At 52.8% G+C, this 12,283-nt stretch overlaps 1 protein-coding gene across 3 annotated transcripts in view; it reads left to right on the top strand.

Moving 5' to 3' along the window:
• The first annotated feature begins 535 nt into the window (after positions 1–535).
• The window catches only part of Cttn (cortactin), a 34,943-nt gene continuing 23,195 nt past the window's right edge, over positions 536–12,283 (top strand). For all 3 annotated transcript variants that reach the window (XM_036200128.1, XM_036200118.1, XM_036200113.1), the window contains exons 1-5: positions 536–615; positions 5,069–5,154; positions 7,092–7,178; positions 7,617–7,690; positions 9,300–9,429. In XM_036200128.1, coding sequence (XP_036056021.1) covers positions 7,092–7,178; positions 7,617–7,690; positions 9,300–9,429 — 291 coding nt within the window. In that variant the 5' untranslated portion in view covers positions 536–615; positions 5,069–5,154. The remainder of the gene's footprint in view (positions 616–5,068; positions 5,155–7,091; positions 7,179–7,616; positions 7,691–9,299; positions 9,430–12,283) is intronic.

The following is a 12,283-nucleotide window of genomic DNA, read 5'->3' as shown; positions in this document are numbered from 1 at the left end:
GGGATATGTAAGAAAGCAGACAGAGCAAGCCAGTAAGAAGCACTCCTCCATGGTCTCTACTTCAGTTCCTGCCCTGCCTGAGTTCCTGTCCTGACTTCCCTCAGTGAAGGACTATAATTTATGAGCCAAATAAACCTTTTTCCTCTCCAAATTTATTTTAGTTAGTATTTTGTTTGCTTGTTTTTGTTTTTCTAAATCACAGCAATAGAAACCCTAAGGGTTGGATAGATGGAGGGATGGATGAATAGACGGATGGTAGATTAGTGGATGATGGGTAGGTGGGCAGGACAGACTGGTGGATGGGTGGGTAGATGATTGACAGTGATGAGTGGTGAGTGGATGATGCTATGCAGATGCATGCATGGGCGGAGAGCTGCACGGTGGTGCAGTTTTTTTAAGTTAGTTCCCCGGGCAGCTGAGTGACGTCCCAGGCGCCTCTCTCTGAGGCCTGCGTCCAGGATCTGGAAGCCGGGATAAGAACAAGGGGTGGGGCCTGCTGGGGCGGGGCGGGGTCTCACGTGGCCCCGGATGCAGCCCCGCCCCCGCGGAACCGGAAGTGATCAGGCGCTGGGAGCGGCGGGGCGCGGCGGGAGCCTGGCGGACCTGGCTAGCACGGTGAGCGGGGGATGGGTGTCCTAGAGCGCTACCGAAGGGGCGAGACGGGGGTGGGTTGGGTTGTCAGGGTGCAGGGCCTGGACTGAGGGTCAGAGTGAGGGGCCAGGATTGGGGGTCGGGGCCAGGACCTGGTGGAGGGGTGGTCGGGATGCAGGGCAGAGATTGGGGCCTAAGAGTGCAGGGTCAGGATCCAGGGATCGGGGCGTTAAGGTGCAGGGGTCGAGATCCAGGAGCCAGTGTTCAGGGCCGGGACCTGGGATTCACGCTGTGGGGCCGGGGTTGTGGCTTGGGGTTCGGGGCCGGGATTGGGGGTCAGGGCTCCAGGGTGCAGGGTTAGGATCGGGTGTCCGGGTGCAGAGCTGGGATCGGGGGATCAGGATCAGGGCCAAGACCGGGGTTTCGCGGTGTGAGGCCGGAATCGGGGGATTGGGGTGCGGGGCTGGGATCGGGGGTCGGTGTGCAGAGCCAGGATTGGAGTCTCGAAGCCCTGGATTGCAGGGTCTGGATGGAGGGCGTCGGGGCCCCAGGTGCGGGGTGGAGATCGGAAGTTTCAGACTTAGTTGCTGGTCTGTCCGGTCATACGTGGAGTAGCCAGGGTGCAGAGCGGTCCTGGCTCTGAGGGGGCGGGGCCAGGACGCTGGCTTTAGGATTCCTGGGCATAAAGGAAGGGGTGGGATTCCAGGGCAGGATTCCAAGATCTAGGGGTGAGGTGTGAAACCGGCTTGTGGTGGTCTGGGTCAGAGTTCGTAGTTAGGGGTCTGGAGTAGTCAGAGTACCAGGACCTAGAAAAGGCATGCAGACCTGAGGGCAGGGAGAAGCTGGTGGGGGCGGGGAGACTTTGGTTCCGGAATCTGGTGGAGTGATGAGGGCTGAGGGAAGTTGTTGGGCCCGAAGAGCCTGGGGTTCCACAACCCAGTGAAACTATGAGTGTCTTATGGGAAGCAGGCAGGGTGAGCAGCTAGTGTTCCAGGGACTAAGAGGATTGGGGTCCAGCCCCTCTGGGCTGGGCTGTGAGGCCTGTATCAGGGGACTAGTCTGGACACCTGAGAGAAATTTGCAATTGGGTCAGGGAAATCCAAGCTGCTAGCTTGCTTCCTGGAGCTAGGGAGCCTGGAATCCAGCTGCCCCTCCTGCTGGGTGTGTGCCCCATCACTGCAGAGGTGCTTGGGCCTGGACTGTTCCCCTGTTTCCTCTTGGTCTGTGTGAGGGATGGGGTCCTCGGCCAGGGAGAAGGAATTCGTTTGTTTATCCAGTGAGGTGAGGCTTCAGCCCTTCCTAGTGATTTGACCTGGCTGCCCTGCGCCTTGTCGGTAGCCTGACCCAGCAGGTCCTCACCATCCAGTAGCCCCCCACGGTCAGTGCAGACAGCCCTCCTGTGGACCAGGGGCCAGGTCACTGTGGATCTGAGGCCCCGCCTCAGCACCAGTGGCTCACCCAGAGTGAGTCACCAGTTCAGGCCCTGAGTCAACACTGCTTCTCTATTTGGCTGAGAAGGTTTTCACTAGAAATTCGAAGGAGGGGGAAGCTGCTCTCAGTGGGAACTTGAGACCTAGGAGAATGCAGAGCCAGCGCTAGCTCCCCAGTAACTAGAAAGGGAGCCTCCCCCAGAGACCCTTTTCCCCTGGTGCTTCCTCTTCTGTTGGCATCGAACCCTGGGCTTTGCTAGACAACTTCTCTCCCGAGCTCCAGCCCCAGCCCCGGAGCTGACCTTTAATTGAGGCTTTGTGACAGTGGTACCTCTAACATCTTGTAAATGCCAGGGAATGTAATTGGCCCTTCAGATCTTTGGCCTGTTAGTTGGGAAGGCACCTGGTGTAGCTCAGCATCATCCTAGCTCCCTTACCTCCTTGTGCCCCTGTTCTCTGCCTTGGGCATGGTGGTCCCTGCACAGGCTAGCCCACTTCCTGTGCACTGCCTTTGCTAGCCTCAGTAGGCGTTGGGGGTGGGGTGGTTGGCTTCTCCACAGCTACTCCTGGCCCTTCCTATTGTCTTTGCTCTGCTGTGCTGTGGTATCAGGTTCAGGGCCTCAGAGTGGTGGATTCCTCCATCCTGTGACTGGGTCCTCTCTGGTTGAGCTTTGTGCTGGCTGTGCTTGGCCTTTGTGGTGGCTTCGTCTTTTGTCTGAACTTTTTTGTTTTTTGTATCTGCTTTATTGAAATATAGTTTACCCCACATGTGATTCCCATTTAAAGGGTTCAGTGGCTGGTATATTCGGGGCTGCATAGCCATCACCACAGCAATTCTGGTCTTCTCAGATAGAGACATAGAATGAGTATGCCTGTGGTCCCAGTGGCTGGGATGCTGAGGTGGAAGGTCCTCGCCCAAGGAGAGTTCTGGGCAGCAAACAAAGCTAGAGTCTGTCTGTCTGTCTGTCTGTCCCTCCCTTCCCCTGCCCCTCCCCCGCTGTTTTTTTTGGTGGTAGTTGGGGTGCATTTGAGACAGATCTCTATAGTTTTGATCAGCCTGGCCTCAGACTTGTAGCCATCCTCTTGCCTCAGCCTCTTGAGTGTTGGGATTATGGGTTGCGGTACACACTACCAGGCTAGGCTGCTCTAATCCGTGTTTTAGAAAAGAAAGTGGACACTTTAGCCTTGACTTCCCACCCCCTAGGCTTCTCCCAGCCCTCCTCTTTACTCTCTTCCAGCCCTTCTCCCGTGCCTTCCCCACACCCCATTTCTGGGGTCAAGGACAGGGCCTTGAACACACAGTGTATTCCATCCATTCCTGCTTTTCTGCTCTCTGAGTCATTGTTTGTTTTGAGATGAGGGCTTTCTGTTGGACTCTGGGGGTTAGGTGTTATCCCCACCCACCCTTGCCACTATGCCTAGTATTTTCGTTATCAGACAGACCAGTGTCTTTTTTAAACTATTGATTAGTAAGGACTCTTTATATATCCTGAAACCATTGTTTGAAAATCACTTTCTTCCTCCACAGGTCATCTTGTCACTTGCTTGTTTTTTGGCAGGGTCTTACTCTGTAGCCCAGGCTAGCCTCAAACTCTCCATCCCTCTGCCTCAGCCTCCTGAGTGCTGGATCCAAGTTGTATGCTTCCTTTTTTTTTTTTTTTTTGTGGTGAGGCACAAAATTTAGATGAGAAGGCAAAGTGGGTAAAGGGCATTTGCCACTGAGCCTGGCAACCTGAGTTGAATCCCTGGGACCTACACGGTAGAAGGAGAGATTTGGGTTATCTGACTTCCATAAGCATGCCTATAGCACATATGTTGCTCCAAAGACACACATGGACACAGACATATACATGCACACAGACACATAAAGGCAGGCAGGAAGGCAGACTTACACATACAGCATTCTGCCCAGTGTATCTGTTCTATTTTATTTATTTATTTATTGGTTTTTCAAGACAGGGTTTCTTTATGTAGCTTTGGATCCTGTCCTGGATCTCACTCTGTAGTCCAGGCTGACCTTGAACTCACGGAGATCCGCCTGCCTCTGCCTCCCGAGTGCTGGGATTAAAGGCGTGCCCACCACTACCCGACTAGCATCTGTTTTATTTTTATGTCCTTCCTTGTGTTCTTGATGGAACACCTGAGAAGTTATCAGCAAATTCCAGTCAGAATCGTCACATTTGTTTTAGTGGTTTCATGTGTGTGAGGTGGAGCACAGAGGCCTTATTTAGATCCAAAAATTGCACAAGCTTATTTTCAATTGGTTGTTTTCATGACTAGAAAATTGAAAAGACTGCTGCATGTTTGGCTGGGGACATAGCTTGATGGCAGAGTGTTGAGTGTAAGTGAGACCCTGGGCTCAATGGTGGTACTGCCTCACTGGCTGTGTATCTGGCTTTTCACATGGCTTCTGGCTCAAACTCAGGTCACTAGGCTTGTGCAGCAAGCACTTTTATCTGCTGAGCCATGACAGTGTTTATTTGGTGTGTATGTGTGAGTCTCATGTAGCTCAGGCTGGCTAAGGATCCTCCTGCCTTTACCTCCCAGCACTGGGATCACAGGTGTTCTCCTTTGTGCCAACTCATCATTTTGGCTTTTTGGGACAAGTTCTCCTTCTGTGGTTTGGGCTGGCCTGGCTCTCGGCCATAGCTGGGGTCATAGGCATGTGTCACCATGCCAGGCTTCTGTTACTGTTTGTAAACACAGTGACAGAGTTTCATTGCCTTCCACCTTCATAAGTTAGAGTGGACAGGAAATGAAATACCTCAGCTTTATGGCAAGAAGGGCGTGTGCCGGCCATAGAGGCTGTGATCTCGGGTTGTATTTGGGGCTGTGGGGGTGGGTATAGGTCTTTGGATCTGCTGAGTCCTCTGGTTCCTGTGGGCTGAGACCTCTGATTAGTGAGAGGCCAATTTTCCTGTCTGCTGATGTCGTCACATGCACTCTGTGTGCTGGGGACTCTGAAGTTCTCTACAAGTGTCTCACGGGAGGGTGTTGCCTAGAGAGCCTGGCACAGCCCTTCTGAGCTGCTCATCTTCTCTTCACAGGTGTTCACTGATCATCGCAGATGCCCGCACCTTTCGCCTTGGATTCGGATAGACTGTGAGCTACCTCTCCCAGCAAAAAAAGAAAGGTTTGTGTATTGTGAAGGCCCCAGGATGCTTTCTCCTGGGTCAGGTGTGGGTAGGGCTCTCTTCCTGACCATGTAGAAAGAGACTTGGAGTGTGCGAGACACCAATAACCTTTTCAAAGAAATCTCATGCTGGGGACTGGGAAGATGGATCAGTGGGTAACATGCTTGGCGCTGGGGGCAGCAGCAGGCAGATCCCTGGAGTTTAATAGCCAGCTAGCCCAGCCAGTTGGCGAGCCCTGGGTCCAGTGAAATGACTCTGTCCCCAAAATGAGGTGGAGGGCTGACGAATTGACTCAGAGGGTAAGTGCTTGCTACCAAGCCTGATAGCTTAAATACAACCCCTGGGACCTATAGGGTGGAGAGAACCACGTGTACTGTGGGCATGGCTCTTGGTGTTAAGATCCTATGAAAGGCTGAGGAGGTGGCTCAGTGGTTAAAGAATCCACCACACAAGTGTGAGGCTCCTCAGAACCCATGTAAAGGACAGATGGGCGCTGTGGCCTGCCTATAATTCTAGCCTCAGAAGGCAGAGGTCAGAGATCCCCAGAGCAAACTGGCTCCTGAGACTAGCCTTACCAGTGAGTTCTGGGTTTGAGTGAGAGACCCTGACTCAATGAATAAGGTTCAGGAGTGGTGGAGGACACACATGGATATACACATGAAAGAAAGGGTCAAAAGTAGGTTGTGTTTGGAACATTCTTGCCCACAGGGTTTGACATCCCACTAACAACCTCCAGTATGAGCCAGGCTGGTGCTGCATGTGTGCTGTGCTCCCCAGTAGATGGGAAATCTGCCCTCTGCTAAGCTGCTGGAGGCAGTTATTGGATTGGCCGTCTAGATTAAGACAGCCATCATAGTCCCGGGAAGTCCTTGAAGCCAAAATAATCTTTTTAAATTATGATAAACATTATATGACATTTGCTATGAGTGACATTTAGGGCACACCAGAATTGCATGGCCCTTAGTGATGCCGCCTCTGGGATGCAGCCGCCCGAGCCGATCAGGGTGAGATCCTCATTGATGGAGAATGTGTGTACTCTACTTTGTTGATTTGCAGTGGGACCTCACTCTGTAGCCCAGTGGTCTGGCCTCAGACTTGTAGCAGTCCTCCTGCCTCAGCCTATCTAGTGTTTGGATTCTAGGTGTGAGCCATCACACCCTTTCACCTTTGTATTTTAGGTGTATGGGTGTTTTGCCTCTGTGTATGTGTGTGTGTGTATACACACACACACACACACACACACACACACACACGTACGTATGTACGTGTACCACATGTGTGCATTGCCCATGGAGGCCAGAAGAATGAGTCAGATCCCTGGGGCTGGAGTCAGAGACTGTTGTGAGCTGCCATGTGGGTGCTGGAACCAAATCTTGGTTTCTAGAAGAACAAGTGCTCTTAACCTCTGAGCCATCTCTCCAATCCCAACCTTTTTTTTTTTTTTTTGAGTCAGGATTCTTTTTTCCCAAAGATTTAGGTATTTATTATGTATACAGAAGAGGGTGCCAGATCTCATTACAGATGGTTGTGAGCCACCATGTGGGTGCTGGGAATTGAATTCAGGACCTCTGGAAGAACAGTCGGTGGGTGCTCTTAACCTCTGAGCCATCTCTCCAGCCTGAGTCAGGATTGTTATTGGTCTGGAATTCACTAGTTGGCTAGCCTGGCCAGTGAGCCCCATGGATCCTCCTTCCCCACCTCCCCAGCACCAGAGTTACCCTATCACATCGATTGTTTTATGTGGAGCCAGGGGCAGCGTTGGATGGAGCTGTCTGTCAGCCCCGCCTTGAGAACTCTTACCATGCAGCTTTGATTCCTTCAGGTGTCCTTGAGGCCAGTGACTGCCCTTCGGGGGAGGTGGCCTTCTGAGGGTTGGGGTCAGGGCTTCTCTTGGGTCCTGGGTTGACCCTCCTAGGTGACTCTGCCGCTCTTTCAGATGTGGAAAGCTTCTGCAGGCCACGCCGTGTCTATCACCCAGGACGATGGGGGAGCCGATGACTGGGAGACTGACCCTGATTTTGTGGTAGGAGTCACCACAAAATCTGCCTTCCTGGGCCTTTGCCTCTGAGGTTCCCAGCCTGGTCCTGCACTGAGCTGGTTAATTTCCTCCAGGGCATGGGGTATACAAGTTAGGCCTTGATGTACTGGTTAGGGTGTATGATGTGCTAATTAGGGCACACGATAAATGAATTAGGGTGCTGGGTGTACTAGTTAGATCTCCGGGTATACTAGTTAGGGCATGGGATGTACTACTTCTCCGGGGTGGGATATACTAGTTAGAATATGAGGTATGCTGAAGTGTGGGATGTGCTAGTTAGGATACATGATATGCTAGTTAGGGCGCAGGGTGTACTAGTTAGGACATGGGATACTACTTACTTCTCCAGGGTGGGGATATACTAGTTAGGGTGCAGGCTGTACTAGTTAGGGCATGGGATGTGCTGGTTACTTCTCTTTGTAGAACGACGTGAGTGAAAAGGAACAGAGATGGGGCGCCAAAACCGTGCAGGGATCGGGGCACCAGGAACACATCAAGTGAGTACCCATGGCACTCCACTCTCCCAAGTGCCCCCTCTGTAGGGTGAGGAGATCAGAGCAACCTCGCCTTGCTGCTCCAGGTGGTGACTGTTACAGGGGCTCCTGTTGGTTTGTGGGCCTCAGGTCTCAGGTGTGCACAGATGATGGGCGTGAGGCCTAGCTTTTATAAACCACGTTTTCCAACACAGAACACAGTAGTGTGAGCTGCTGGCTCTACGTGGCAACTTTGGAGGGTGTGAGGTGGTTTTGAGTAACTTGGGCCCCAAGCATCCCCTTCATCTGGATCATTGTCTGCAAGTTGTCAGGTGTTATGGAATTTAGTAGTTGACACTGGCAGCCAGCTCCACGCACAGAAGAGGCTGAGATAGGAGTGTGGAATGCGCCATGCCGTGGAGTCTGACCTCGGTGCCATCTCTACAGCAGCTTGCATCCTTGCCAGGGAGGGTAGACAGGCCCTCTGCAGACACCTTGGTGCTGTTTTAGGCCCCACAGGATTCAGACCACACCCTCTGTGCCCACTTTAGTATTTTATCTACTCTGTCTTTGCCTCAGAACATTTGGTCAGGTACCGGGAAGAGGACTGTGTCTGTGCAGTGGCTTGTAGGAGGATTTGAGTTGTTATTTTTCTCTATCTCCTGAGATAGACCCTTGCTGATTTTCCCTGTCTTGATCTCACCCTCCTGGGTCATGTTGTCCTTTCTCACAGTGGCTTTCTGGACCCGAGTGTAGAGTAGCCCACACCTCCCACAAAAGAGGCCTTCAAGTCTCCTAGTGTAGTAGTTATCACAGGCGGTACATCGGGCGAGGCCTGAGGTCCACTAGAGAGGGCTGGATATGAAGGCCAGCAGGGGTCTAGGCAACCATGCCTGTGAGTCTCTATCCCTGTGGTCCTCCTCAGGTTGTTGGGGCAGTGTTTCTCTTGCTGCTCATTACGGGTTGCTGGGTCCAGGCCTGCAGTGTATTCCGTCCACACTCTTGGGCTTGTTCACATGTAGAGCTTTGGGCTTCATGTCTGCTGGCTAGAAAGGCCCTGTGCTCGGGCGGTGCCTCGGTGACAGCTGCTTCCGGGCAGCCAGGTTCTGACGGTCTTCTGCTCTGTTTCACCACTGTGGCTTATTTAGTGTGTTCTGCACTACTGTGATAAACACCACGACCAAATGTAACCTAAGCCTGTCACCGTGGGAAGTCAGGGCAGGAACTGATGCTGAGGCCACGGAGAAAGGCTCCTTACTAGCTTGCTCTTCATGGCTTGCTTAGCTGCTTTTCTTATCCCACCAGGACCACTGGCCCAGGTGTGGCACTGTCCGTAGTGTGCTGGTCCCTCCCACATCAATCATCAATCACGGAAATGCCCTACACATCAGTCCGATGGGGGCATTTCCTCTTCTGAGATGATTCTAGCTTGTGTCAAGTTGCCAAAATGGTTCTGTGTGGATTTAGATCTGTGTTCCTCCCCCATACAAGCTGTGACAGAGCCACGGAGGCAGGCATGGTGAACAGATAGGGCAGCAGCCCAGCCCTGCAGACTCACGAGGACATCACTCCCCTTGTTTGTCCTGCTGGTAGGTAAGGTGCAAGCCTGAACCCTGTTTCCTCTCTCTTCCAGCATTCACAAGCTGCGAGAGAACGTCTTTCAAGAGCACCAGACACTCAAGGAGAAGGAGCTGGAAACTGGACCCAAGGCTTCCCACGGCTATGGCGGGAAGTTTGGTGTGGAGCAGGATAGGATGGACAAAGTAAGTGGCTGCCCAGACTGGGCTGCTGGCCTGCATGGGTACACCACGTGGGTGGCAGCCGCACTTTTCAGAGTCACATTGAGGAGTGGTATTTGCTGAAGGTGAGGCTGCTCTGAGGGGTCCTTTACAGACTACCCACTCGGGAAGCTCTTCTGTGTTTCTAGAAGCCCTTGTCAAATTGTCAGAGGACCCAGCCAGTGGCTGATGTGTAGAGGGTTCTCTGGGATAGATCAGCACCATGACCAGCTTTGTGAGCAGGACAGGGCCTAGAAGCATCCAGACCACAGACGTCATGGTTACCAATGTTTGTGGTTGAGATGGGCCAGTCCACAGCATGAGGTCAGCTCTGAGGCCCTCTGCTCACATCACATCTGTAGAGTCCACTGACGTCTGGCTTACGTCCTGTTGCACTTGTGGGCCACTCTGCAGCCAGGCTGAGGGGATTTGCACTGTCTCAAAGCTGTGGCCGAGCCCCTAGGAGCAGCATGATGGGTTCTGACTGACAGGCAGGTACCACGGGCAGCTGCTATCTAAGCCATCAGTTTGAGGTGGTGTTTCTATTCTGCCCTACGGTGAAGGAGTGGGGCCTGCTCTGGGACTCACTCTAGGCTGGCTGCAGTGTGTGGGTGTGTCTCCAGGAATGCAGGCCTTTGTACTCTGTTGATGCTGTAACAGGGGTGAAGTCCTGAGTGAGCAGTGTGGGGTGGTCCTGATAGGCAGACAGTGCTGCCGCTGGAGAGATGTGGGAGAGAGGCTCAGCTGCTGCCTGCCTGGATGGGTGACTCCCTCACTTGGATTCTGTTCAGCTATGCTAGCCACAGAAGGCCGTGGCAATATTTTAGTGAGATGCCACTGTCCACCAGAGGAGTAGACTGGTAAGCCTGGCGGCACCCCAACCATGAACAGTGTCTTAGTTAGGATTTCAGTTGCTGTGAAGAGACACTGTGGCCATGGCAGCTCTTATAAAGGGAAACATTAATTGGGGCTGGCTTACAGTTCTGAAGTTTAGTCCATTATTGTCATGGTGGGGAGCATGGTGGCTCAAAGGTAGACAAGGAACTGAAGAATAGCTGAGAGTTCTACATCCCAGTCCGCAGGGTGTAGGCAGAGAGAGACACCGGGCCTGGCTTGAACATTTGAAACCTCAAAGCCTGCACCCAGTGACACACTTCCTCCAACAACGCCACTCCCTAAGCATTCAAATAGAAGAATTCTGGAGCAGCATTCTGACCAGTTGCCATCTGTAGGAAGGAGATGTGGTTGTTGGCTGTGTTGCTTCATTGCTGGCACAGAGATGGATGTACTGGTCCTGACATGGGCTGTGTGGAGAGCCTGCTGGTTCAGGCTCAGAGACACAGAGAACCACAGTGAAGAGACAGACAGAGTGGCAGTTTGTGGAGAATCTTAATTTACCAAGTGTGAGCTTCATACCAGGAATGTTGTTCTCTGGCTTCTCTGCTGTGAGTACTTGGCCTCCTTTGGCTCAGATCTCATCATCAAGCCTGCAGCTTCACCCATTGTGCCACCTGTCATGTCCTCTGTTTCCCTCAATGGCTTCTCACTGCTGTCCTGTGCTGTCATTTTGGGGGAGACACACCCTTCTGAGCTTCCGATAGAACTCACTGCCCTCCCCTGGTGCCTGGCCTGGTCGTCTGTGCTGGGTATGGTATGCTGTAAGTGTGCACTGCACTTCTGTGGCTGACTGTTGTCAGTACCCAGGTGGCTCATGGACCCCAGACTTCTAGAATCTTCACTTCACCTTCTCGGCTGGATACTGACCAGTAGCTCTCAAGCACTGATGACATTAGCCTGGGGTGCTAGTGTTCCATCTTGTTGGCCCCCCAGGCCCTGTACTTTAAGGAGAGGTTAGCCCTTCACTCATGTGAACCCTTGAGAGTAACCTGTTGTCAAAAACCTGAAGATGAATGGCTGAGCTATTCATAACGTGTCCTCTCCAGAAATGGGAAGAGAGGTGAGGCCCAGTACACACCTGTGAGGAGCCAGGACTGGAGCCACTGGGTTCCTTTAGGGATCAGGTGACTGTGGCCTACCAAGTGGGCTTCCTGCTTTTCCTACACACTGCAGATCAAGGCTAATAACAGATGGGCTTCTGCCATTAGGAGACCAAAAGCCGCTGAGCACACATTCAGTCAGCAGGCTAGAACCAGAGCCAGCTGTCACCTCAGCCCTTTTTTCTCTTTAACTTCCTTCTGATGGGCAGTCCTGCTGGAAAATCTCTTGGCATGGCTGCCTCTTTTTGATCTTTTACTGGCAGTTTCTGTGTGTAAGCCTCGAGGCTGCGGGCAGGTCATCGTGCTGCATGGGGTTTCACAGGCTGTGGCTTGTGGTGTGCCATCAGCTGCTGACCACAGCTAAGCCTGGGAAGGAGAGAAGTCATTGAGCCAAGGCTTTCTCTGTAGACTGTGTTCTGTGTATCACCCACTTCAGTGACCTCATGAAGAGGGGCATTGAGGTCGGTGCTATGCAGAACCCAGCCCAAGTGCAAGGCCAGACTGAACAGTTGGCCAACCAAGGCAGGCCTGTGGTGCACAGGGCTGACTCTACCTGTAGGGCAGTCAGGGTTAGGGTTCTGTGTTGCCAGGAGGGCCAAGAAGACAGGTTCAGAGGCACACAGGCATTGTCTACAAGAGGAACTGCTGTGCTGGGCAGTGGCATCGCTGACAGCTGGTGACAGCACAGATCTTAGAGCACTGTTTATGGAAGGGGCTGGGGCGGGGGTCTGCTAGCAGGCGTTGGCCTGGTGCACCTTTCGACACCTTGAACAGAAAGCCCTGGGGGACCTGCATCCTTTGGTGGGGGCTGCTGTGAGGTGACGGCACTTGGCTCTTGCCTG

This window comes from Onychomys torridus, chromosome 1 (genome assembly GCF_903995425.1).
Source record: "Onychomys torridus chromosome 1, mOncTor1.1, whole genome shotgun sequence".
NCBI classification, from domain to species: Eukaryota; Metazoa; Chordata; class Mammalia; order Rodentia; family Cricetidae; genus Onychomys; species Onychomys torridus.
The sequence above is the reverse complement of the archived record's forward strand: the minus strand, read 5'-3'. Positions and strand labels throughout refer to the sequence as shown.